General features: G+C 41.7%; 1 protein-coding gene and 1 pseudogene across 1 annotated transcript in view; one reads left to right on the forward strand and one right to left on the reverse strand.

Annotated features, from left to right (window-relative positions):
* Positions 1-5,499: 5,499 nt before the first annotated feature.
* Positions 5,500-27,904, forward strand: part of LOC133755327 (zinc finger protein 585A-like) — a 54,855-nt gene continuing 32,450 nt past the window's right edge. Inside the window, 1 exon segment of the mRNA XM_062185468.1 lies at positions 5,500-5,755. Coding sequence (XP_062041452.1) covers positions 5,501-5,755 — 255 coding nt within the window. The 5' untranslated portion in view covers position 5,500.
* LOC133755271 (vacuolar protein sorting-associated protein VTA1 homolog) lies at positions 19,558-21,399 on the reverse strand (annotated as a pseudogene).

A 27,904-nucleotide genomic window follows, 5' to 3' on the forward strand; every position in this document is an offset into this window, starting at 1 on the left:
TGCAGGGCTACCCCTGCCACATCACCTTCTGAAAATATTGTTGCTTTGGCAACTTTCCAACCTTGAGGCCAGTGCTTCATACTTCCTCTGACTCTAGGTCTACACACATGCCTTGGCCTCATCAGGTACTCCAGGAGCAGACTCGCTCCATGCATACTGCAGCGCTGGCCAGGCAGAGGCAGGATTAGCTCAAACCACTGCCACCAGTCATCCCTGATGTGTCAACAACGGCAGCCAGTACCACGAGGCCACAGCTCACAGCACATCTGTGACCATCCTTCTCTGTGGGCAGATCTGTGATGTGGCAAGCCTCTGAGTCTTCTGCTGGTTCCTTTGACCAATGGGCTCTAGAGGGGCAGGGCTTTTCCTCCCCAAATGTTTTCTACACAGTCAAGATAGTGCCTGCCCAACTCTGGTCTTAGGGGATTTGTCATTGTTAGAGCATGTACTCAGGAGGTGGGTGGCTGGGCACTTCTGAAGTGTGAACAGGATTTTTTTTTTAATTTTAAAATTTTTTTTTCTGCTTTGTAAGGAGGACTCTATGGTTGAGCATGATCAAAGTCCTCTGCCTCAGTTTTCTCCCCTTCATGTACACCCATAAGGTGAGAATAGATTCATGAGTCTTCCATTTACATGATACCTCAAGATTCTGTTCATTCAGCCATTCACATTCACATGTGCCCTGTGATGTGAGTCTATGGGAGGTCTGGTGGCTTGAGAGGTTTATGCTAAGAAGACAAGGCCAGAAAAGAGCCTTCCTATGAAAGAGGGAATCTCAGGGTTAAAAAGAAGATTCTGGCTTCAAATGTGGGGAGCTCCCACAGTCCCCTCAGCCAAAACGAGAGATGATTTTCTCTTTCTTGGTTATGCCTCTCTGCAGACATGGGCACTAGGATAGAAATTGGGAGATCCCAGCCTAGTCCAGGTTAATGATTGGTTTGACAGCCTGCCAGTCAAGATCCATGTGCTGATCCCAGCTTTAGTTACCAAGCTTCTACCTACCATCTGCCTATTTTCATTTCATACAATGTTGTCATTTCTGGGCTCTGCTACCTCTGAGATCTGACTCTTTTTTTTAAAAAAAAGATTTATTTATTTATTTGAAAGTCAGTTACACAGAGATAGAAGGAGAGGCAGAGAGAGAAGAGGTCTTCCATACACTGGTTCACTTCACAGTTGGTGGCTGCAATAGCCAGAGCTGCACTGCTTAGAACCCAGGAGCCAGGAGATTCCTCCAGGTCTTCCCATGAGGGTGCAGGGGCCCAAGGTCTTGTGCCATCTGCTTTCCCAGTCCACAGCAGAGAGCTGGATCAGAAGTGGAGCAGCTGGGAGTTGAACCAGTGCCCATATGGGATTCTGGCACTGTTGGGAGTGGCTTTGCCCTCTACACCACAATGCCAGCCCTGAGATCTGACCTTAACCTGGTGGTTCCTGCCTGATGGGCATGGCATCCACAAATGATGCAGGTGATTGTATTGTGCACCTACAACTTTTGTCACATTGTTTTTAATTATCTATGTCCTTGTCATCCATCCACCAGGACTGAAATTGCCTTTAGGATAATCATGATATTTACATTATTTGTGTTGCACCAATTATACCCAGGAGAGTACCAGGCATAATACAGACAAGTCACCCCATCTCCATTCATCCTTGGCTCCTCATTCCCACAGTGCTAGGGGCTCTTGCTCTTCTCCTCCTCCTCCACCCCTCCCTCTGCACAGCTACCACCACCATGAGACCCTCACACACCATGCTCCTATACTCCCTCTGACCCCATATGCTCTCCAGTTCCAGTGGATCCAAACAGGATGACATATAAATTGTGGAGGTTTAGTTGTACTCATAAAGCAAAGCTACAGTGCTCCACTATCACTAAGTGAATTGTGGATGTTGGACTTGAAAGCTCTGATTGTTGTGCTCAGTTCTATGGTCCTAGAACAACTGAGAGCATGGCAGAAATTAAGGAGATGCCTGCCTGCATATCACATTCAGTTAGGAGCCACAGAGCTCTGCAGCATTGTTGTTGGAGCCCTTTCCATTTATTCACTGCTCAAACCTGTTGCTTTCTTTTCTGCCTTGTGTCCATCCACTCATATCATAATAGCCAGGACAGAGTGAGTTTTTATGAGTCAGGATGGTGAGCCAGTGGCTAGACACCTTACTTGGACTTTATAATGTGCATTTTGGCTATTCCAGGAAATTGTTTTTTTAAAGATTTATTTATTGATTTGAAATAGTTACACAGAGAGAGAAGGAGAGGAAGAAAGAGAGGGAAAGGTCCTCCATCCGTTGGTTCATTCCCAATTGGCTGCAATGGCCAGAGCTGTGTCAATCTGAAGCCAGGAGTCAGGAGCCTCTTGCAGGTCTCCCATATGGGTTCAGGGGCCCAAGGCCTTGGGCCATCTTCTACTGCTTTCCCAGGCCATAGCAGAGAGCTGGGTCAGAAGTGGAGCAGTCAAGACTTGAACTGATGCCCATATGGGATGCTGGCACTGCAGGTGGCAGCTTTACCCACCATGTCATAGTGCCGGCCCCTTTCTAGGGAATTTTTTTTTTTTACTTCTTTCCTGCTTAATTGTGCTTTAGTTACCTAAGGTTGGTGAATATATAAATGGTGAATTAGCAAGGTATTCCAAATTTAGCTTTGAATTATATGATTTTGTGGGTTTTTTAACTTAACTTTTTTTTATAAATATTGGCCATTACTACTCTTTTTTAAAAATATTCATTCATTCATTTATTTATTTGAAAATCAGAGTTACACAGAGAGAGGGGAGGCAGAGAGAGAGAGAGAGAGAGAGAGAGAGAGAGAGCTCTTCTGTCTGATGGTTCACTCTCCAATTGGCCACAATGGCCAGAGGTGTACTGATTCGAAGCCAGCAGCCAGGAGCTTCCTCCAGGTCTCCCATGTGGGTGCAGGGGACCAAGTATCCTCTACTGCTTTCCCAGGCCATAGCAGAGAGCTGGATTGAAAGTGGAGCAGCCGGATTTTGAACAGGAGCCCATATGGGATGCCGGCACTTCAGGCCTGGGTGTTAACTTGCTGTGCCACAGTGCCAGCCCCTGAATTTTAGTTTTTTATTTAGACCTTTCTTATAGACATGGATTATGTCTTCTAGTTTCTAAGTAACTGCATCATAATGAGGACCATTGTAGATTGTAGCAGTCAAAAATATTTGGCTTGATTATCAACATAAGGCTTATAGATAGTAGCTACCCATGAGAAAGTTTATAAGTCAGTTGGAGGTTGCCTTTTATTACTGATGAACATGAATGTACTGAGAACTCCTTGTCCATTAGATAATAAAATCCAAATGAAGATTTACAAATGAGTTCCCTCCTGCCTTCTTCTATCATTGAAATTCTGTTGTTCCTGCCTTTTGGATCTCCCTGTAATCTGTTGCCTCTTCTTCATTCCTACTACCACCATACCTTGGTTCAGATCCTTCTAAATTACCATTGATATACTTTTTAATTGAACTCTCTGCTTTTTGTTTTTCTTACCTTTGTGTCAAAAGCCTCTTAGTTCATCCCAACCTTTTCTGATTGCTCAGGATCTCTTATTCCAATATCTAGGAAAATCATGTGGCTGGTAGTTCTTTCAACACACCACACAAAAGAATGCTCAGTAAATGCTTACTAAATAGTGAATGGAATGCCTTTGGGTGAACATTTAACCTGATTGGCCCTGGATGGTTTCTGTTTATATATTTCAGCCCTGTGTCATCATAACATGTCTTTCTTATTATCAAAGTTGTCTCTGAGCAACAAATTATACATTCATCTAATTGTGTCTGTTATCAAATAGATATCTATTTCATTGTCTCCTCAACTAGGTAGTTATTGGGATCAGAAATTGTATTTGTTTAATTTTTATAGCCTGATTTATTCATTCAACTAAAAGAATGACTCTATCAAGATGCTGAGTTTTTATGTCAAAGCAAACATGTTTCTTGCCCTCATGAACTTTCAATCTGGCAAGAAAAAGCAGTCTACACAAAGCATATTGCCTGACATAATAAACATTAGTGTGAAATGAATGGATACATTTAAGCATTCCTCATCCAGCAATTCTAATCCCCTGAATTATAATTGACAGAAGTAACCACAAACAGAACTCCATGTCATCCTGCTTCCATTTACATTTCTACTTAAAATCTTAAAAATCAAGCACCACACATATACCCAAGAATGCATAATGTTTATATGCTATCTTGATATTAAACATGAGAAAAATAACCATACAGCAATAGCAACTTTGAACCTCCTTTCTTTTTTAGATAAGTTATAATCCTATGTGTTTCTCTACAGTGAAGATTAGGATTGTAGATACTCTTCCTCTTCCTCACTTTTTATTTTAGAGATGAGACATCTGGGGTTTTAGAAACTGAGTCGCAAGATAAAAGAAATATTTCTTTTTTTAATAGAAGATTTTTTTTTTTTATTTGAAAGACAGAGTTACAGAGAGGCAGAGGCAGAGAGAGAGAGAAGTCTTCCATCCACTTGGAAATTCTGGGTCTCTGATGTGGATGCAGGGTCCCAGGCATTTGGGCCATCTTCTACTGCTTTCCCAGGCTAGAGCAGAAAGCTGGATTGGACGTGGAGCAGCAGAGACTTGAACCAGCTCCCATATAGAATGTCGGTGCTGAAGGAGGCGGCTTAGCCCACTATGCCACTGTGCTGGTCCCAAAAGATTTCTTAAACCAATATTTCACTTTGGTTGGCCTTTAACCTAGACTTTTTTTTTTTTACCATACTTCCATGGGCAAATTCAATTCTAATCTCTTTCCACCTCAGCTTTCTCTTTGTAAATTGAGAATGCTGTCTCCAGAATTAAATGAGGTATAATTGATACAAAGTAAGGCGTTTACTGTTAATCTGGCCCCTAGAAGATACTTGGCAATGTTAGTCCTGTATCCAGTTTTCTCTCTCTCTCTCTCTTTTTTTTTTTTTTTTTTTTTGTACTTGGTGAATTAGAGGGTGGTGTAAAATGCTTTGAAAAGAACCACAAATAAAAGACACAAATAAAAATTGTATTCTCAAATCTAGATGTTAAACTATGCTGTGTACACCTGTGCTAAGAGTTACATTGAAATCCTTGTCATTCATTACTTGAGAGAAGCTGTCCAGGAATAAAGCAGCCAGTAGGATTTTTCTGAGGGAAACAGCGTGTGTGAGGGAACCGGGGTTTGGGACTCAGCAGCAGTGGCTGTCACTTCTTAAGATTTTGTTCAAGAAAGGAAGAACAGCAGCTGACCCTTGAGGTCTGGGGTGGGAAGGAAGGGAAGGAGGGATGTAAACAACAGCAAAGGCCCTCTGGTTCCCAGCCTGTCTCCGCCCACCCCACACTGAAGTCCTAGGAGAGGGCCAGTAAGTCTATCCAGGAATGCCCTGGCCTGGACTCCATTTCCCAGAGTCACCCGGTGCTCTTACGTTTTCCTCTCTGAACGCCTGTGCGTGTGCATGCGGAAGAACGTGCGCATGCGCGTGCCTTTCCATGTGGCTCGGCGTTAGGAACAGAAGTTCAAGAGGCCGCGCTGCTCCTTCTCCCGCATTCACTGGGGAGTCTTGCTCTGCAAGTGCAGTTGCAGGCGGTTCGGGAGCGCAGCCCCAGACCTGCTGCCCGCCGCTTCTGTGCCTCTGCATCTGCCACCGTGGGTCCCAAGTTCCAGTGACTTCTCCTGTCCCACCCTCTCCGCTCTGCTCCCCGTGTGTCCTGAAGAAAGGGGACCTGCTCCCGAGATTTTCCACGGCAAGTATGGAGACCAGGAGGGGGCATCTATGCGTGTGTGGGAGAGCGGTGGGTGCGATGGCGGGTGGCGGCTCCCAGACCTCGATCACTTGCTTTTCAGTGATCCTGGGAGCTTCTCCGGCAGAGTCAAGGCTGGGGCCCAGGTGTTGTGTCTCCCACCGCTGCTTCCCAGTCTCCGAATTCTCGGCCGGTCCCACAGTCCGCCTCGCTCAAATTCTCCTTAAAGTACACTGGACGAGGTACGGCACAAGCAGGGCAGTTGAGAACACGCAAAGGAAGGATTCCCATTTAAATAAGCCCAGTTCTAACTTTGGGTGGGTCAGAGAATGCCTTGTGGCTGGGCCTTAGGCTATATCCCCTGGTAGTTCCAGCTGGGTGGGGCTTGGTGGCCCTCAGCCGGAGCCCGAGGCTCCGGAGAGGTGGAGATGGAAGATCAGAGTAGGATCTGGCTCTCATGGACCCCATGCTGGATCCCGTGGACACATTTGACAGCTGGGGCTCTGTGTGTTTGGCTGACTTTCCCAGCAGCACGTGAAGCTTGTGCAGTAGCTTTGTGGATTGATCTCTCTTCCGTGTATAATTAACAGACTCTTTTTCAATCTGGAGCTTGAGGCTGATTTATTTTCCTGCTTTTCGATTTCTGTCTTCAACCATTCTTCTCATGTTATTAGGGATGTCAACTTTTATTACCTGCTGCCAATCCCTTTGCAAAGTGAGAAGTGAACTGAAATTAATGCAAGTCTACCGTGTGAGTTAATAATGAGCTACTTCAATCTGGATTTTCATAGTGGAGAGCTACGAAAACATAAATACAGAAAAGTATCAATTTTTCTTGTCTAGTTCTTTACAGTCACTCAATGCTCCACCAAGCTGATTATCTTACAGTCTATATGGTTTTAATTAAAGGGCCAGTTGCTTTTTTTTTTTTTTTTTTTTTTTAATTTGACAGGCAGAATTAGACAGAAAGGAAGGTCTTCCTTCCATTGGTTAACCCCCCAAATGTCCACTATGGTTGACACACTGTGCTGATCCGAAGCCAGGAGCCAGGTGCTTCCTCCTGGTCTCCCACGTGGGTGCAGGGGCCCAAGCACTTGGGCCACAGCAGAGAGCTGGACTGGAAGAGGAGCAACTGGGACAGAACCGGTGCACATATGGGATGCCAGCGCTGCAGGCAGAGGATTAACCAAGTGAGACACAGTGCCGGCCGGTTACTTTAAAAAAAAAAAAAATTATTTATTTATTTAAAAGGCAGAGTTACAGAGAGGCAAAGATAGAGAGAAAGAGAGAGATCTCCCATCTGCTGGTTCACTCCCCAGATGGTCACAATGGTCAGAACTACATGGATCAGAAGCCAGGACCTTCTTCCAGGTCTCCCACACAGGTACAGGGGACCAAGCATTTGGGCCATCTTCCACTGCTTTCCCAGGCCATAGCAGAGAGCTGGATCAAAAGTGGAGCAGCCAGGTCTTGAACCGGCACCCATATGGTTTTACCCGCTCAGCCACAACACCAGCTTCAAGTTACTTTTCTTATTCTGGGTTCTGTGTTTAACCCCATGGCATTTTCAACATGGGAGGATGTTAGTGATAGATTTTCAAAATGACTGGTCTGTGGAAGCCTTTGTACAAGGTGTTAATGTGAAGAGGGGTAAGGAAGAAAAGGGAAAATGTGCCCCTCTCCCCCCACAGAGATGCCCACACAGTACGGTAAAAGATGTGGCTTTGGGCTGGCACTGTGGCTCAGTATGTTAATCCTCTGCCTGTGGTGCCAGCATCCCATATGGGCACCTGTTTGAGTCCCAGCTGCTCCTCTGATCCAGCACTCTGCTATGGCCTGGGAAGGCAGTAGAAGATGGCCTAAGTGCCTGGGCCTCTGCACCCATGTTGGAGACCCAGAAGAAGCTCCTGGCTCCTGGCTTTTGATCAGTGCAGTTCTTCTGGCCATTTTGGCCAACTAGGGAGTAAACCAGCAGAAGGAAGACCTTTCTCTTTGTCTATCCATCTCACTATCTGTAATTCTACCTCTCAAATAAATAAATAAAACATCTTTTAAAAAAAGAGCAATGTGGCCCTGAAAACTATTACTATAGACTAACTTTCAGTATAATGACGTTTTCACTTGATTAACTGAGTGATTCATAGATTCTGTTAGAGTCCTGTTGTCACCAGATTACTAATCTGTGAAACTCATTTAGCATAGTAAGGTTACCTAGGAAGTAAAAATAGAAAGGGAATCCTGGATAGAGGTTGCTAGAGTAACAGCATTCTTCCTCTCAAACCCAGTGTGTTTTTGACCTTTTCTCCCATGTACTCCCTATCACAGTGCTTGTAAGTGGGCAAGCAGTTATATTTCTGCTGAAAACAGTTGCTTCACACCCAGGAAACAACTGTAAGACACTCTATCAGCAACTATGTTGTGTGTACATTAATATGAACTTGAAAACAGCCAAGAACAGGATTCCTAAACTACTCAGGCTAACTCACTGTTCTTGGCACATCATTCCCTGCTCTGCTATAAGTTTCTGGCAAGTTCTTTAAAATTTTTAGGAGAGACATGTTTCATATGAGAGACATAATCTGATAATGTAGCAGTGATGTATTTAAGAAAAGGTGCCATGTGAGGAAGCAGTCTGATGTGTCCTTTCATCTTCCCATTAATAACTCATTGATGTCTAGCACAGGGTGGCAGAAAACAATCCTCCTTCTGAATTGCATCAAGCCAGGAGGATTCATCTACAGTTCATCTGAGCTTTCTTTGTATGAGGGAATAACCAAAATACAACATTGTATAGGGTTTTTTTTTTTATTCATTTTATTTACTTGAACAGCAGATTTACAGAGAGATGGAGAGACAGAGAGAGGTCTTCCATCCGTTGGTTCACTCCTCAAATGGCCACAATGACTTGGGCTGGGCCAGGCTAAAATGAGAAGCTAGGAGCTTCTTCTGGTTCTCACACTTGATTTCAGGGGCCCAAACACTTGGACCATCATCCTTTGCTTTCCCAGGTGAATTAGGGAGCTATATTGGAAATGAAGTAGCCAGGTCTTGAACCAGTGCCCATGTGGGGTGCTGGCACTGCCAGGGTCTGCTTAACCTACTACACCAGTCCCATGTGCATTTTTCAAAGGGGGGGAGGGGTTAAATTTTGTCTAATATGACTCTCAAAGATTATAATTTCTGGGCCGGCACCATGGCTCAACAGGCTAATCCTCTGCCTTGCAGCGCTAGCACACTGGGTTCTAGTCCTGGTCAGGGCACTGGATTCTGTCCTGGTTGCCCCTCTTCCAGGCCAGCTCTCTGCTGTGGCCAGGGAGTGCAGTGGAGGATGGCCCAAGTGCTTGGGCTCTGCACCGCATGGGAGACCAGGAGAAGCACCTGGCTCCTGCCTTTGGATCAGCGCAGCGCACCGGCCGCGGCGGCCATTGGAGGGTGAACCAATGGCAAAAGGAAGACGGTTCTCTCTGTCTCTCTCTCCCACTGTCCACTCTGCCTGTCAAAAAAAAAATTATAATTTGTAGTAGATGATGATTTTGGTTATATTTTGAGTTTCATTACATTTCTATATTTTTTAAGTTAATGAGTACTAGTAGTTACCTTATTTTTTAAAAAGATTTATTTATTTTACTTGAAAGTCAGAGTTGAACACAGAGAGGAGGAGAGGCAGAGAGAGATAAGTCTTCATTTGCTGGTTCACTCCCCAGTTGGCTACAGTGGTCGGAGCTGTGCCGATCCAAAGCCAGGAGCCAGGAGCTTCTTCTGTGTAGTAGTTATGTTATGTTATGTTATCCTTGCTTTGGATAAACAAACTCTCTCCCATCCCTCATTTAAAATGCTTTTTAAAATAGGTTTATTTTGAGGGCTGGCACTGTGGCATGGCAGGTGAGGCCACCACCTGCAGTGCTGGCATCCCATATGGGTGCTGGTTTGAGATCCAGCTTCCTGCTGTCTCCAGGGAAAGCAGTGGAAGATGGCCCAAGTTCTTGAGTTCTGCACTGCATGGGAGACCTAACAGAAGCTTCTGGCTCCTGGCTTCAGATAGATCCAGTTCTGGCCATTGCAGCCATTTTCAGAGTGAATCAGTGCATGGAAGACTTCTCTTTGTGCCCTGCCTCTCTGTAACTCTGCCTTTTAAATAAATAAATAAATTTTTACATGCTACACCATGGAGCTGGCCCCAAGACCTAACAGGTTTTCTGGGTGCTTATCCTGGGGTTCACTTTGAGCACTAAGCACAGTTATTCTGTGTGACTGAATATTTCATGTTTCTTATCGAAAAGTTTTTCTCATGTTCTGAGTGATTCGGCTACATCTGCCCATAGTGGAAACTAAAACTTAATTTGGCATTTGAACACCCAGAGTGCTGATTCCTGTAATCTTCTGAATTTAATCAGAAAATGTGTTTTGAAACATTTGGTTTATGGGTAGACAGGGCAGTTTTCCTGGATTCCTGTGAGAATTGATGAACTGATGGTGTGTTTCTACCCCACGTTATATTCTGAAATTTACTTCCTTTTATTTTCTTAAAATAACTATATTTGAAATTTGCTCCCCCCTTCTGAAATGTTTGTGCTTCTGTCCTCCTTATAACCATGGACATGAGTAGCCCTTTTCCTTCCCTTTATGATGCTATAAGAGCAATAGGACATTGTCTCCCCTGTCAGCACATCTTCCTCAGTATATCTCTTTGAATTAGACCCTGGGTTAACTTGGCTGCACAAAAGGCATATACCTAAACCCAGTGTACCTAATGGATGAAAGTCATCATAAAATCAATATGCCTTGTAAACCTCTCATCTCTTGTTTTGAAATGTGTTTTGAATGTGTCTTATGTCAGTGTCTGTAAGCCAGAGACTTCCCACTTAAGGCAGAAGGCTGCTGAGGGACAGCACAACTGTAGCTTTGCTCTGTTACTTTACTGTGGCTACTCTCTCACCCTTTCTCTTTATTTTATTAAGATTTAAAAATTTTTATTTTAAAGCAGAGTTACAGAGAAAGAGGCAGAGACAGAAGGATGAGGATCTTGCATCTGCTGGTTCACTCAAGAGCCTGCAATGAATAATCCTGGCCCAGCCTGGAAGTCCAACTCAGTGTCCCATGTTGGTGCAAGGACCCAAGTACTTGTGCCATCTGTTTCTGCTTCCCCAGTTGTGTTAGCAGGAAGCTGGATCAGAAGTGGAACAGCTGTGACTCAAACTGGCACTCATGGGGCTGGGATTGTGGCACAATGGGGAAAGCCACCATCTGCAATGCCAGCTTCCCAGATGAGCAGCAGTTCATGTCCCAGTTGCTCCACTTCTAACCTAGCTCCCTGCTGATGGCCTGAGAAAAGCAGCAGCGGATGACTCAACTGTTTGGGCCATTGTAACCCATGTGTGAGACCCAGATGAAATGCCTGGCTCCTGGTTTCTGTGTGGTTCAGCCCTGGCCATTGCAGCCATCTCAGATGGAAGATCTCTCTCTTTTTTAGCATTTATTTATTTATTTGCAAGGAGGAGATAGAGAAAGGGAGAGAATGAGAAACAGATTTTCCATCTGCTGGTGTACTCCCTAGATGGCTGCAATGGCCAAGACTGGGCCAGGCCCAAGCCAGGCACCAAGAGCTTCATCCAGGTCTCCCACTTGGGTGTCAAGGACCCAGGTATTGGATCATCTTCTACTTTTCCAGGGCTACTAGCAGAGAACTGGATCAGAAGTGGAGCAGCCAGGACATGAACTTGTACCTATAGCAGATGCCAGCACTGCAGACAGCAGCTTTACCTGCTAGTCCACAATGCCATCCCATCTGACTCTCCTTCCTCTCCATAATTCTGACATTTTTAAAAGATTTATTTTATTTATTTGACAGAGTTATTGATAGAGATAGAGACAGATAGAGAGGTCTTAAGTCTGCTGGTTCACTCCCCAAATGGCCACAGTGGCCAGATCTGAGCTGATTTGAAGCCAGGAGCCAGTAGCTTCTTCTGGATCTCCCACATAGATATAGGGGACCAAGGACTTGGGCCAACTGTGCCACTTTCCCAAGCACATTAGCAGGCAGCTGGATTGGAAGTGGAACAGCCAAGATCCAAACCAGTGACCATATGGGATGCAGGCCAGTGTCTCAACCAGCTGTGCCACATCACCTGCCCCCAAAACTCTGACTTTCAAATAAATCTTTTTTAAAGGGTGGACACACATATTGGATCCCAGTATTTCATTTGGTGGTGGCTTAATCCACTGTGCCACAAAGCCAGCCCCACCCTTTATGCTGTGTGTCAGGATCTTGGTAATATCTGCTGAACAAATGTTGTTATTATGTTAGACTCCTGTTTTATTTTGGTTCTCATTTGTTGAGTTCATTTTGGCTGCCACTTTTGGGTAGCAAGCTGTGATGTCATCAATGGCTAAAGCTGCCATGTGTTAGGCTGGCACAGATTCTACCTTTCCATTTCTTCAAATAGAAGTGGAAAATGAAATCCTCTCAAAACTAACATGCTACAAAGTAACAACTGGAAATCAAGCTTCCTTTCTTCTCACCTAACAGACCCAACTGGTCTCTGTGTTTCTCATTTTAGCCCAAACCTATATCAGATTCATAGAGCAGAAGGAAGCTTATTTTTCAAGGCAGAATTCATAGATGTGGTTGTCCATTCACCTCTGAGAATTAAAGCCATCACTCTGCTTTTTGACTGGTTTTCAGTCTGTGGTGGTACCATCCTTCACAGGAAGACAGATTCCTCACAGAAGAATACACCTAGGTGGAGAAAACTTTATGGAGTGGGCTTTCCAAAGTGAAATGGAATTCTGGCCTGGACATCCTTGAGATCATGATCAGCAGAGTGGGGAAATTCTTAGCTATGTCCATTCACATACTTTCCTTTTCGTTCAATGTATTCCTCCCTTACATAGTGCTCTGTGCTCTCCTTCTGTTGCACAACACAAGGAGTGTCTGTGATTGAGGCTGTTTGTGTACCGCTGCAGTATCTGGAGTTGCCTTTGTCTCCATCTCTAACCAGAAACTCAGATGCAGAGTGAGGAGGAGACTGCCAGCCTTCCACACAGGGTTTGGGCCCCTTGCTCCTTTACTTTTCTTCAGTGCAGGAGCAGCCTTAAACAGAGCTGTACTGGGTAGTATTGTTTCTTTTAGATTCGAGTGCTCGGATAGCAAAAGAAATACATATTTTTTTCTTATAGAATGGATTGAGGAGGCACTACATAAAGTCAGCAGCAACGTTCTTGGCTCTTGTTACATGTCAAGATGAGTCAGAATATATAGGGCCATTTGTTAAATTTTTTAAAAAATTAAAAATATTTATTTATTTGAAAGGCAGAGTTACAAAGAGAGAGAGAGACATAAATCATTTATCCACTGGTTCACACCCCTATTGGCCACAACAGCTGCAGTTGGACTGGATTAAAGTCAGGAGCCAGTATCTTCCAAATTTCCCATGTGGGATTAGGAGCACAAGCACCATCTTTTGTAGCTTTCCTAGGCACATGAAGGAGCTGGATCAGTAGTAGACAGTTGGGACATAAATTCATGCACAATATGGAATACCAGCATCACAGGCAATGGCTTTCCCAGTATGCTCTACTGTCTGTTTTTATTATTATTATTTTTATTTGAAAGGCAGAGTTAGAGAAGCAGAGGCAGAGAGAGAGAGAGAGAGAGAGAGAGAGAGAGAGAGAGAGAGAGAGAAAGGCCTTCCATCTTCTGGTTTACTCCCAGATGGCTGCAATGGCTGGAACTACCCTGAACTGAAGCCAAGAGCTGAGAGCCTCTTCCAGTTATCCCACATGGGCGCAGGGGCCCAAGACTTGGGCCATCTTCTACTGCTTCCCCAGACCTTAGAAGAGAGCTGGATCAGAAATGGAGCAGCTGAGACTCAAAGCAGCGCCCACATAGGTTGGCGGCAGTGCAGGCAGCAGCTTCCCTGCTGGGACACAGTACCAGCCCCTCTATCATCTATTTTATGGAAATATATATTTAAGGGACATTAGAAGGCCATTCAGGCCCTTCCTACAAAACATTTTGAAATAATGATTGACAGTTTACAAGACTGCTTCCAAAGGGAGAGAGCTGCAGGAACAGAGAGGGCAGTGATATTGAAAGGGTATGAGGAACAAGGGAAGGTAAGAAGGCCAGAAGAAATCTTGAAAAGTATTCCAAAGGATAAAGTAATAGGGCACAGGTCATTTGTGAGGATTTCTATTATAGGGTTTTCCTTTTTTTTTTTTTTTTTTTTTAATTAAAGATAATTTCTAACATAATTTGTGATATACTTGACTCACTTTTCAGTTTTCTTCTTACAGATAAGATATGCTTATAAGATGTAGAGGGGCTGGTACTGTGGCTTTGTAGTTTATCCCTCTGCCTGTGGCACTGGCATCCTATATGGGCACCGGTTCTAGTCCCAGCTGCTTCTCTTCTGATCCAGCTCTCAGCTATGACTATGACCTGGGAAAACAGTAGAAGATGGCTCAAGTGCTTAGGCCCCTGCACCCAAGGAGGGGACAGAGAAGAAACTCCTGGCTCCTGGCTTCAGATCAGTGCAGCTCCATCTGTTATAGCCATTTGGGGAGTGACCCAGCAGATGGTATAACTTTATCTCTGTCTCTTCCTCTCACTGTCTATAATTCATCCTCTCAAATAAATAAAATCTTAAAAAATAAGATGTAGAGAAGTACTGGAATTAAATGCAATAGTACACTCCTAAATATGCAGTTAGCATTAAATTTTTGTTGAGAAAGGGATGAGCTTGGCTTTATGTGTCTTGCTTAGAGCAGAATTTTTATGACTGAATTTGAGATAATTAAAAATCAGTTTTATAATTGAAACATTGACCATTTTTACTGCTGCAGCCTCCCCCTCACTCTGTATCCCTATGCAGATAGTCCACATGAAGGTACAACAGAAAGAGAGGCCTGCATATCTGGAGTAATGCAAATATGCCCTTTGATTAAACCAGGGGATTGATTGACTGGAGTTCTTTGTGATTCAGTTTGTGTTTTTCTGTAGAGTGAAATATAGTGATTTGGGTAAAGTATCTTGTCTTCTAGTTGATGATTCCAATTGGCTTTCTTATCCATCTACCTGGTATCACAGGTGATTCCCAAGACAGGTGTTGGACTCTATGGAAAAAAAAAAAAAAAAAAGTAGCCTCTTCAGAGTTGATGTATTTCTCCTGGAAAATTGGAGAAATATTTTGTAAGAAGCAGTTCATGGAGGATGTATACTTCCCTAGAAATGAAACTGAAGTGATTCCCTTTAATTGTCCCTCCCTGAGCTAGTTCCTGAGGCTTATTGATCAGGGTAAGAATGCTAATATTTATAGGCCAATTATGAATGATCCATGTTTGTCTTACACATGAGATGTCTACAGATCTGTTTCTCAAGGCCTTTAAGATAAAATAAGAAAACTTTGCAACAAAAGAGAAGGTTGGCATTGCCTGTTGCCTTGGTCTAGGATCTGTGCATTTATTACCCACTCAGTACTCTGACTCCTATTGTGCGCATCTCCTGATGGTTCTTTTTTGGCCATTCCTGTGTCCAGATTCCTTAATGGGTGACAATCTTTGTCCAGATTTCCAGTCTGATAACTCAGCCCAAATTGAGTTGGACTAGTTTGTGTACCCACTTCAGGATTAAGGTGGTCCAAAACTGCCAGTGCCCAATGACTTGGCTGCCTTTATGCTCACTCAAGAGATAAGACTCTGGGCACGGGTTCCAAGTGGCTTTGCTTGGTCCTCTTCCCTTGATCTCCCTGGTGACAAGCTGATTCTCAGGTAGGCAGGGAACTTGTTGGCTCACAGAAGTCTCCAGATTTCTGCTTTGCACTCATCTGCAAAATATTTGAGTTTTCTCTTGGATCTCAAAAGTCCTGAGTAGGGAGTTTTATTTTGTATTGAGATGTGTCTTTATAAAGACAGGTGTCACTGAATACTGTGTGGCCTCATAATTAACTGAACTCACCCAGGCCTGCATGGAGTTCTGGGATCCTGGCTTCAGGCTGAACATTGCCTGCTGTTAAAAAGTGCAAGAATTAAAAATTGTTATTATTTTATGCTCTTATAAAGCTGCAAAAGCATTAACATTGTGCATTTCTGGGTGATTTGAAAATTCTAAATTTGGGCCTGCACCGTGGCTTAACAGGCTAATGCTCTGCCTTGTGGCGCCGGCACACCGGGTTCTAGTCCCGGTTGGGGTGCCGGATTCTGTCCTGGTTGCCCCTCTTCCAGGCCAGCTCTCTGCTATGGCCCGGGAAGGCAGTGGAGGATGGCCCAAGTCCTTGGGCCTTGCACCTGCATGGGAGACCAGAAGTACCTGGCTCCTGGCTTCAGATCAGCAAGATGCACTGGCTGCAGCGGCCATTGGAGGGTGAACCAACGGCAAAAAGGAAGACCTTTCTCTCTGTCTCTCTCTCTCACTATCCACTCTGCCTGTCAAAAAAAAAAAAAAAAAAAGAAAATTCTAAATTTGAAATCAATTGTGTTGACTGGCTTTGCAGAGTAGGAAGAAAATAATTGGTTTATTAATTATTTATAAAGAGAGATTATGAAAGAAGCTATTCATTGGAACCAATTGTCTAAGCTTTAGTATTTATGAAACTATGATTTATTTATTTATTTGTTTATTTATGTTTGACAGGTAGAGTTATAGACAGTGAGAGAGACAGAGAGAAAGGTCTTCCTTCCATTGGTTCACTCCCCTAATGGCTGCTATGGCCAGTGCTCTGCTGATCGGAAGCCCGGAGCAGAGTACTTCCTCCAGGTATCCCATGCAGGTGCAGAGACCCAAGCACTTGGGCCATCCTCCACTGCCCTCCTGGGCCCAGCAGAGAGCTGGACTGGAAGAGGAACAAACAGGACTAGTACCCGGCACCCCAACTGGGACTAGAACCCAGGGTGCTGGTGCCACAGGCAGAGGATTAGCCAAGTGAGCCATGGCATCAACCTATGAATTATTTTATTTTATGAGCTATGTCCACTTGAAGTTGTGAAAGAAAACATACAATGGTGGTTGTAATTCACTTTAACAGACTTTTTGAAAGATTTTATTTATTTCTTTGAGAGGCAGAGTTACAGACAGTGAGAGGTAGAGACAGAGAGAAAGGTCTTCCATCCATTGGTTCACTCCCCAAATGGCCACAACAGCTGGAGCTGCTTGATCCAAAGCCAGGAGCCAGGTGCCTCTTCCCAGTTGCCATGGGTGCAGGGGCCCAAGCACTTGGGCCATATTTTACTTCTTTCCCAGGCCATAGCAGAGAGCTGTAGTGAAAGAGGAGTAGCTGGGACTAGAACCAGTGCCCATATGGGATGCCAGTGCCACAGGTGAAAGATTAACTTACTGCGCCATGGTGCCAGCCCCACAATTCTCTTGAAAACAGAAACATTTATTCCTGAGTCTTTTGATGAGTTAGGCCAATGAAGTCCTGACAGGGCACATATGTCTCTAGAATTAGAGGAGTGCTCATCATTCTCATACTGTGTTCTGTTGCTGTTCAGCCTGTGACAGTGAGACATATAAATAAAAAAAGATATTCAGCATGTGGTTACCCCACAAGGAGGCTTATCTTGTCTGCATCTGAATAATTTTGATAGTGAGGTGTTTTTAAGTTGCTAAATATTCTCCTAATTTGTATTTATTTAAAGACTATTAACTTAGTACCATAATTTTTGTTATAATAATTTGATTGCTGATAAGGAATTTACAAAATCATACCTTGACTAGAAGTTTTACTTTGTAACAATCACAGACTAGTAGAAGTCATAAACCATTAACCCTCATTTTTCTAAAATAAGAGGTTGTAATTAATATGAATATATAAAGAATATATTTTTTAAGATTTTATTTATTTATTTGAGAGGTAGAATTACAGATAGAGAGAGGGAGAGACAGAGAGAAAGGTCTTCCTTCCATTGGTTCACTCCCCAGGTGGCTGCAATGGCCAGAGCTGCACAGATCTAAAGCCAGGAGCCAGCTGCTTCTTCCTGGTCTCCCATGTGGGTGCAGGGGCCCAAGCACTTGGGCCATCTTCCACTGCTTTTCCAGGCCATAGCAGAGAACTGGACTGGAAGAGGGGCAACTGGGACTAGAACTGGCACCCATAAAGGATGCCAGCACCACAGGCAGAGGATTAGCCTTTGCATCACATCACCAGCCCGAAGTACATGAAGAATTGAGAACAGAAAATCTACCAATCTCATGGAGTTTATCTCCCTTTCAAAACATTTAATAACCTTTGGGCTGGAGAATACTAATGTAAGGTACTGTAATTAAATTCACACAAAGAAAAGATGTTTTAGGATGTTTTACTTCATTATTTAAGTTAGATACTATTAGGAAAGTCTAGATTATTTTGTGGATAAATTGTAATTTCTTTTTTCTTTTTCTTTTTTTTTTTTTTTTTTTTGACAGGCAGAGTGGATAGTGAGAGAGAGAGACAGAGAGAAAGGTCTTCCTTTTTGCCGTTGGTTCACCCTCCAATGGCCGCTGCGGCCGGTGCATCGTGGTGATCCAAAGCCAGGAGCCAGGTGCTTCTCCTGGTCTCCCATGCGGGTGCAAGGCCCAAGGACTTGGGCCATCCTCCACTGCCTTCCTGGGCCATAGCAGAGAGCTAGCCTGGAAGAGGGGCAACCGGGATAGAATCTGGCACCCCAACCGGGACTAGAACTTGGTGTGCCGGCGCCACAAGGCGGAGGATTAGCCTGTTAAGCCACGGCGCCAGCCAAATTGTAATTTCTTTTCACAAGTGTATTTGAGTAGAAACACAAGCTTTTATAATCAATTATTTATGTTTAAAACATATGCTTATGTATGTTTTGTATTAAAATAACAGCATTTTATGAAGTTTAGATACATCTTGTTCAATACAAGCCTATAGTTTTTTTTAAGTTTTATTTAAAAATAATCTTTGTATTTATTTTTTTAACACAGCAAATTTGAGTGACACAGTAAGTCCATAATTTACCACAAAATTCATAAACTTAACAACTGAGTATCTTAAGTCTTATAAATCTTCTGAATCATCCATAGTTATGCACTCAATGGAATGAACTCCTCAGCAGCTGAGAAGAATCTTAACTTAAAAGCACCAACTCTTCAGGCATCTCTACAGGCCTCTATTTTTCATTCTCTAAGACATGCAGTCAGACTGCTAGTGCAGCAAATACCAATTCACCTTAAGCTTAATGGATAAGAAAAAGCATTTGGGAAACCAACATTATTAATATTAAGTCTGAAAGCATTTCTACTTCTTTACTGAATGACTTTCCTTTCTGTCAATGTTAAACTCTAATGAATAAAAACTATGTTTTGAACATAATTTTTTTCAGGTTTATCTAGCACTTTAGGACATTTGTATTTGTTTTATAAGCCTTAAGGAAAACAAAAAGATAATCTCTAATCTAGACAATTCTGGAATCTTTCATTAGATTTAGAATTTTACAGCAAAATAATATGATCTGTTTGTCCAAATAGTGTGCCTTTTAAAAAATTCTCTTCATGTATGTAAATTAATAAAGCTTATTTCCAGTATATATTTTCTGTGTTTTCATTTGCTGGAGCAGGGTTCAAAGGGTGTTTTTAGGATCTTGCCAACATCTGCCCTCTGTACCCATAAATTACCAAAGCCATTAAATGGACAATAAAAACTGGTTGAGGCTACTGATGAATGCTTCAAAAGGAATCTGATACACACAGATTTTATTGTCATATTCAACTCAACTGAAGTCTTTCTTGAAATTGTACTCTTGATAGGCTGAAGACAGTAATGGAGTTAATTCTTTATGCCAAAGAGGCATGGATCTGTTGTACAAAGGCTTCATTCTCTGTCAGTCATCAGTAACTTGAGGTCTTTCTGTATATTCTGAATGGCAGTGTTTGCATCTTCATATTGTAAGGCACTGCTAGCATATTTGCAGTATTTCTGAGCTCTCACAAACTCCTCAGGTTTGAGGTGGATATAGCCTTGGGAAACCATACTGAAAAGTGCAGGATCAATGGCTGGAATAGTCTATAGAGTAGGTTGGATAGTATTCCTTGTTACACCCATGCTATGAGGCACTTTTGCTGGTGTGTAGGCTAGGGCATGTGCACCCAGAGGACCCTGTATTCAACTATAGCTGTCTGATGGCATGCTGCCTGGGTCAAATGCTGAAGATGATGATGGCTGAGGTGTGTTGAATGGGCAGAGATGCTACTACAGCATCTTCATTTTCTTCACCATCAGTATCTTCCTCAATTGCAATAGGGCCTACTTGAGGAGTCTCCTCATTGTTTAAGCAATTATGGATATATGTTACCTTCCACCTTGCATACTTCATGTGTTTCACATTTTCATCAGTGTTATGTAAAGCACGGTTATGACATCTGTTAAAAGACTTGCAGTATAGAAGAACATGATCATGTTTTTTGTGAAATCACCCAGCACAATGTTCATTGTCTGCATATATAAACATTTTCCAAGAATAATTCCCCAAATGGGCAGAACCAACTACTCCTTGGGTAATAGCTTATTATCACCCCCACTGTTTCTTTTTGTTGTTTTTGTGAAGAATCTGAGCCTGGGTCAAGGCGTAGCTATTTTAGACTAGGCCTCCATCTTGTAACTCAGGCCTGACCAGACCCTGAACCCTTTGGCAAAATCTCCTGAAAGAAGAAAAATAAACTCCCCTTGTGATAAACTCCCCTAGCAACAGCCAATCAGCAGATAGCAGGGAAATACCTGCTATCCAGATGTCTTTTCCAGGTGTATTTTTAGGCCATTAAGGTGATTGATAACACCCCCAAACCCTGCAGTTTGGAAGCATCAGCCCCAAAGCCATCTAACCACCTTTACTAGGTCTATTCCCACTACTGGATTTACTAATCAATTTTAAGAGATGTTCTTTAAATTCTCACAGCATGAGATAATTTGCTGATGGTGCTATAATGTATAGAATGTCTCTGAAAACCCTATATAAACCCCACAAAGGAAATGGGATGGGTCCTCATCAGATGACCATTGTGATGATTGGAGGAGTGGACCCTAGATTGAGCTAGAACAATAAACCTCTTTGCTTTTGCATCATTGAAGTCTCTCATTGGGATAATTGAGTCCTATCCAAGTCCGGTCTAATAGTTGTTGTTAAGATTTATTTATTTATTATAATGGCAGAATTACAGAAAGGTAGAGAGACAGAAAGAGAGTCAGCCTCTGCCATCCACTCCCCAAATGGCCGCAATGGCCAGAGCTGTGCTGATCTGAAGCCAGGAGCCAGGAAATTCTTCCAGGTCTCCCACATGTGTGCAGGGGCCCAAGGACTTGGGCCATCTTTCTACTTCTTTCCCAGGCCAGAGCAGAGAGCTGAGTCAGAAGTGGAGCAGCTGGGACTTGAACTGGAGCACATATGGGATGCTATCACTGTAGGCCAGGGTTTTAACCTGCTGTACCACAGTGTCAACCCCCCACCTATTTATTAAGAGCTCCTAACCTGTTAATTTTGATAAAAATTTATGACACCCAGGAGTTTTATTATCAATCTTCATTCTAATTTGCATGGCATATAAATGACCCCCTTGGTGAAATATGTAATGATCAAACAATGACTACCAACAAACACCCCTCAGATCATTTCTTGAGCAACTGTTCAGTAATAGGCCACCACAGGGTCCTACTTGTCATGCTCCTGAACCATCAGGTGATGCTGTATGTTCTTTTATTTTTTAAATTTATTTTATTTTATTTTTTTATTTTGACAGGTAGAGTTATAGACAGTGAGAGACAGAGAGAAATGTCTTCTTTCCAAATGTTCTTGGTATTTTGATTGAGATCACATTGAATCTGTGAATTGCTTTTGAGGGGCTGGCACTGTGGAATAGTAGTTTGAACCTCTGTGGCATTGGCATCTCATGGATGCCAGTTTGGCTCCCAGCTGGTCCTCTGATCCAACTCTCTGCTTATGGCCTAGGAAGGCAGTGGAAGATGGCCCAAGTGCTTGGGCTCCTGTATCCACATAGGAGATTAGGAGGAAGCTCCTAGCTCATGGGTTCAGATCAGCCCAGCACCAGCCATTACAGCTATTTGGAGAATTAACCAACAGGTAGAAGGCATCATTTTTTGTCTCTCCATCTCTCTATAATTTCCTCTCAAATAAATACATGATTGTAAAAGTAAAATTAAAAATAATTTCTATTGGTAGAATGGGAATTTTGATGATATTAGTTCTTCTAATTTATGAACATCAAAGATTTTTCCTTTTTTTGTGTTTTCTTTTTTTTCTTTAATGTTTTATAATTTTTCTTATAGAGATCTTTCACACCCTTGACTAAATTTATTCCAAGGTAATAAAAAATTTTATGGTTATTGAGAATGTTACTGATCTGATAAGTTATTTTTCAGCCATGGCATTTTTGTGTATATAATGGTTATTGATTTTTGTGTGTTGATTTCATATTTTACAACTTTACCAAACTTTCTTGTGAGTTTCAATAATCTCTTGGTGGAGTCTTTTGGTTTCCCGATATTTAGGATCATATCATCTGCAAACAGGTTATTAGGCTTTCTCCTTTCTAATTTGTTTTCCTTTGATTTCTTTTTCTTGCATTATTGCCATGGCTAAAACTGTCAGTAGTGTATTGAACAGCAGTAGTGATGGAGAGCAACTTTGGTTTCAGATCTTAGTGGAAATGCTTCCACGATTTCCCATTCAATATGATATTGGTTGAAGATTTGTCATATATTGCCTTGATTATGATAAGGAATGTTCCTTCTATTCCCAACTTGCTTAAGGTTTTTATAATGAAAGGTTGCTTTTTATCAAATACTTTCTCTTCATTTATTGATCATCATGTGGTTTTTATTCTTATTATTTTAGTTTGCTAGTGTCACATATCACATTTATTGATTCGCATATATTGAACTATCCCTGCATACCCTAGGTACATTCCACTTGGTCCAGGTAAATTATATTTATGATCTATTGTTGGATTTTATTAGCTAGTATTTTGTTGAGAATTTTGGGATCTGTGGTTATCAGATTTAATGTTCTTTAATTCTCTTTCTCTATTGTATCATTTTCTGGTTTAGAAAATAAGGTGACGCTGGCCAAATAGAAGGAGTTTGGGAATACTCTTCTCTTTCAATTGCTTTGAATAGCTTAAGAAGAATTGGAATTAGTTCTATTTTTAAAAGTCTGGTAGACTTTAGCAGTGAAGCTTTCTGGTCTTGGGCTTTTCTTTGGAGGGTTTTTGTTACTGATTCAATATCTGTCTTGGTTTTTTGTTTGCTTAGGTTTTCTATATGTCTTCATGGCTCAATTTTTGTACCTAGCATGTGTCTTGATTTCTTCCAGGTTTTCGAATTTGTTTGTCATTGAATGTGATGCCCACATTCTATATTGCAGTGCTAATCTAAGTTTTCAGTGTTTCACTTCCAAACTAGTTTCCTGCTTAATATCTCTGGGAAGCATGGGGTAGTGGCTTAAATTCTTTAGTTCCTTTCACCTAAGTGCAAGATCTACTACTTATTAGGGGATGTGAGAGCCTGGTCCAGCCACAGCTGTTGCAGACATTTAGAGAGTGAACCAACATATGGAAGACCTCTCTTCCTCTCTCTCTTCACCCACTTTCTGTGTTTCTTTGCCCTTTCTAAAATCATTTTAAAAGTTATTTACTTCTTTATTTGAAAGTCACAGTTAGAGAGAGAGAGAGAGAGAGAGAGAGAGAGAAAGAGAAAGACAAAGACATAGAGAAATCTTCCATCATCTGTTTCATGCCTCTGGTGTCTCCAATGGCCAGTGTAGGGCCAGGTTGAAACCAGGAGCTTCTTTTGAGTCACCCATGGGGGTGGCAGGAGCCCAAGTACTTGGGCCATCTTCCACTCTATCAGGCCATTAGCATGAAGCTAAATCAGAAGTGGAACAAGTGTGATTTGAACTGGTGCCTATATGGGATGCCAGTATAACAGATGGCAGCTTTGTATACTGCAGCACACCAGCCCCCTCTCTGCCTTTCAAATAAACAAATCTTTAAAAAAGAAATGAAAATGTCCTTAAGATAGTAAAGGTCATCATGATTGAGCACTGAAGAATCTATTGAAATGATTACATTTAAAAGATTTATTTATATATTTGAAAGGCAGTGTTAGAGTGAGAAAGGGAGAGACTGATCTTCCTTCTGGTTTATTCTCCTCCAAAATGGCTGTAATGACTGGGGCTAGACCAGGCTGATCTCATGAGATAGAAGCTTCTTCCAGATATCACATGGGTTCAGGGGCCCAAGCATTTGGGCAATCCTTTGCTGCTTTCCCAGACACATAAGTAGGGAGCTGGATAAGTTTGGAGCATCAATATCTGTGACATCCTCCTTGCAGTACAAGGATATAGAGCCCATCTGGCACAATTATGTCCTATTTATGGGTGGGCCAAGTATAACAGCTTTCAACTCTCAAGGTTTGGACTAGATGGGTTCTGAGGAATTGTGTTATAACAGGTATAAATCCATAACTCTTGGTTTGAGCTTTTGTTAGCAGATAATGGCTGTGACTACTTTGGGTCTCGGGATTGTCATCAATGAAGGCATCCAGATTAATAGTAATGAGATCAACAGTCAGCAGAATGGTGTCCAGCTGAACTTAAATGGTTTTTCTTTTTTATTGTTAGAATAGTGACCTCCTGCAGTACCCTGGCATCTGGACATAGACAGTAGACATTGGAAGCCATCCCCTCTGCCAAAAGGAGTATGCCAAGTTTTGGGTCCATCATTTATTTAGGAGGCCTTAGTAGCCATTCTCACATTTCACTATTATATATCCATGGCCAAAGTCCTACTAGACATCAAGGTTTGTAGAATCACAGGCTCAAGGTGTGTAGGTGACTGTTTTTCCAGTATAGCATAGTTAATAGCCATCTAATTTAATTTTACTGGCACATGGCAAGGTTCCAAGAGAGGTTATTTCTTGCATCACACCCTTGAGAAGTAATGGATATCATAGATGATGCAAAGAATTTAGAAGGCGTATGAGCTCCACAAGTGAAGAATTCACTGAGAGCACTAATGATAGTGCCTACAGAATTTAATTTGACTGAATTTTAGCACTTTTCATTGGAAGGGGGGCCAGTTAAGCTGGGCTGATTTGTAGCACCCATGACAATTAATTTTTTAAATGAGGCATGCATTGCACCAAAACCCAGGAAGGACTAAAAGGTATTAGTGTTGTATGTTCTTCACAAGTCTGTCAAATAGTCTCATTCAGGGAGGAAGTCATCAATGTGATGTGTTCTTGTGCTCCTGATAAAAGGTGAGTACAGTTAAATTCTTTGCAAAAATTGTGTTTGATGGCAAAGTCAATGAGATGCTCATGTATAGCCTAGAAGTGTCTTTTCAAAGTGAAGGCAAACTATACTAAGGAGCTGTTGGAAAAGCTTTGAGCAAAACACATTTGCCACTTTTGTAATAGTTAAGATGGGTAATTTATCTATTAAGAGGCATCAGATATATTAATATTAGATATAAAGTATGGTGGACATAATTGATGGCATATAGCATTAAGATTTTAGTAATCTACCATGAGATGCCATTTACTTTTTTCCAGATTCAACAGGTAAAATTGGGCTGCCAAGTGGTAAAGAGCTGGAATAATCACCTTTTTGTTAATTAAATCTAATGTAATAAATTTTAATGCATGAAGACATTGAGTTTTTTTTTTTATTATGTCATCTTAATTATTTTAGTTTGGGACCTGTGGAGTGTTATTTTCCCTAGTTAAGTTGTAGCTTAACATTTTTATTTTAATAATTACTTGCTGTATTAGGCCATCTCTCCGACCTGTGGGATTTTTTGAGTACATCTGACTATTGGAAATTTAGGTAATACTATAATAAAATGAGATGTACCAAATAAATTATTTTTTTCTTCTGATACATATTTTGGGACTTTTCTAAAATGGTATTGAGTACCCTGTTTAAATTTGGGATCCCCTGGGTAAGACTTATTTGAGCCACATTACTGATTACATCTATGAAACTCTGAATAACTGCATCTAGAACCTGGAAAAGTTGATGTCTTATGCTGAAGAGACATAAGAATCAATGTTTCTTTATCTTTTAATTATATAATTTACAAATAAATTTTAGATCTCTAAAAGGATGAAATTATGTACTTTTCAGAAATTTATACCTATATATAACTGTAATTTATACATTTTACATTTTCCTCCTTTAGGTTTTTAATAAGATTTATTAGGGCTAGCACTGTGGTGTGGGTAGAGGCCCACACATTTGGGCCATCTTTTGCTGCTATTTTCCCAGGTTCAATAACAGGGGGCTGGATCAGGAGTGGAGAGATTGGGACACAAACTGGCACAAACATGGGATGCCATTCCCACCTAGTAAAACTTGGTCAGATAACACTGGTTGTTTCTATTAGTGACATTTCTATTAGTCATAAGTAGCTCAAGCTTGACCTCAAATTTAGTCCTTGTAGGATGCTGAATTAGTTTCACTCTGTGATCATCACTCTCTTTATATCTTAGCGACTATATTTTTCATTATTGATTCAGTAAAATCAAGTGTTAGAGCTCCTATTTCCAAGTGTTTGAAATTATAAATGCTGGTCATTACTCAGAAGGTTTAAGTAGGGGTTGGTGCCGTGGCTCACTTGGTTAATCCTCCACCTGTGGCACCGGCATCCCATATGGACACCAGGTTCTTGTCCAGGGAGGGCAGTGGAGGATGGCCCAAGTGCTTGGGCCCCTACACACACATGGGAGACCAGAAAGAAGCACCTGGCTCCTGGCTTCAGATTGGCACAGTGCTGTCCATAGTGACCATTTGGGGAGTGAACCAATAGAAGTAAGACCTTTCTCTCTGTCTCTCTCATTGTCTATTACTCTGCCTGTCAAATAATAATAATAATAAAAAAAGATGTATTTAAAACCAGTGAGAGGAAATGAGTTGTAAAAGATCAATCAACAACAATTGAGTGTTGCCTGCTGCCTGCCCACTTTCTTCTCAGGAATCCCCACAGAATTTACAACCGTAATTCCAAAATCACCAACTCCTGCTGTCAGAAGTGGTTGGCTACCACTATAGGGAGCAATAATTTTCAGAAAGGACAAGAGAATCCACTATTTCATGATACTATTCTTGTTTGATGCCTAAAACTTCATTTTCTGTTTACATTGTATGATGCTGGGAACTAAGTAATAATTTTCTTCTGGGTCTGAGATGAAGTTATTTAAGATAGAAGTTCAAAACTGATGTCCCTCAATTTGAAGAATGAAGTCACTGAAAGGCAATTACCAGATCAGTGATGATATAGGCATTTGAATAGCACAATTCATACACTATCCATAAAAAAAAATTACTAATAGCTGTGGGCCAACAGTCAATGGCCCATGAGACCATCACTCAAATCCTCAAGAGTTTGACTATAATTTCATGCCAATTCTCATTTAGACAAGAGGAGTAAAGGCAGGAGCTTCATGATACCTTTATATTTGTCTCTTGCCTAATTTTTTGGCAGAAACTGCAACTTAAGTGCAGGTTTTTTTTTTTTTTTTGATATAGCTTTGTTAAAAATATACAGATAACTGGATTGATGAACAGATGAATTTCAGGAAGTTTTGGGTAAAGAATTACCAGATACCACAGTTTTAAATATTCACAAAGATTTTACAAGGCATTCACCCTGTTTTCCAGCCATATTAATCCACCAAATTATTACTATTTTACTGTGAAATATGATCCAGAAATTGTTTTAGTAGGTAAGATCAGGAATCATTTTAAAGGATTAAAAATGATTTATTCAGGGATATTATTTTCTTCTTTAAACACTAAAGTTAAAAAGAGTCCTTGGTTTTTTTTTTTTTTTTTTTTTTCCAGGTATCTGTAGAAGTATTTGAGGTTTTACAACACTCTGGCCTCAGAATCAGCCCTTAAGGCATTCAGATCTGGCTGAAGAGCCCATGAGAGTATTGTAGGCATGGAAAGCCAAGATACCATGGAAAAGAAAAAAAAAAAAAAAAGAAGAAGAAGAAGACCTAAATGAAAGATCTCTGTGAGTGAGATCCCAGTGGAAAGAACGGGACCATCAAAGAAGGAGGTACCTTTCTCTGAAGGGAGGAGAGAACTTCCACTTTGACTATGACCCTATCGGAATAAGACCAAAGTCAGCAAACTCCAAAGGCT

The sequence above is a fragment of the Lepus europaeus genome, unplaced genomic scaffold, assembly GCF_033115175.1.
Source record: "Lepus europaeus isolate LE1 unplaced genomic scaffold, mLepTim1.pri SCAFFOLD_3_1, whole genome shotgun sequence".
Taxonomy (NCBI): Eukaryota; Metazoa; Chordata; class Mammalia; order Lagomorpha; family Leporidae; genus Lepus; species Lepus europaeus.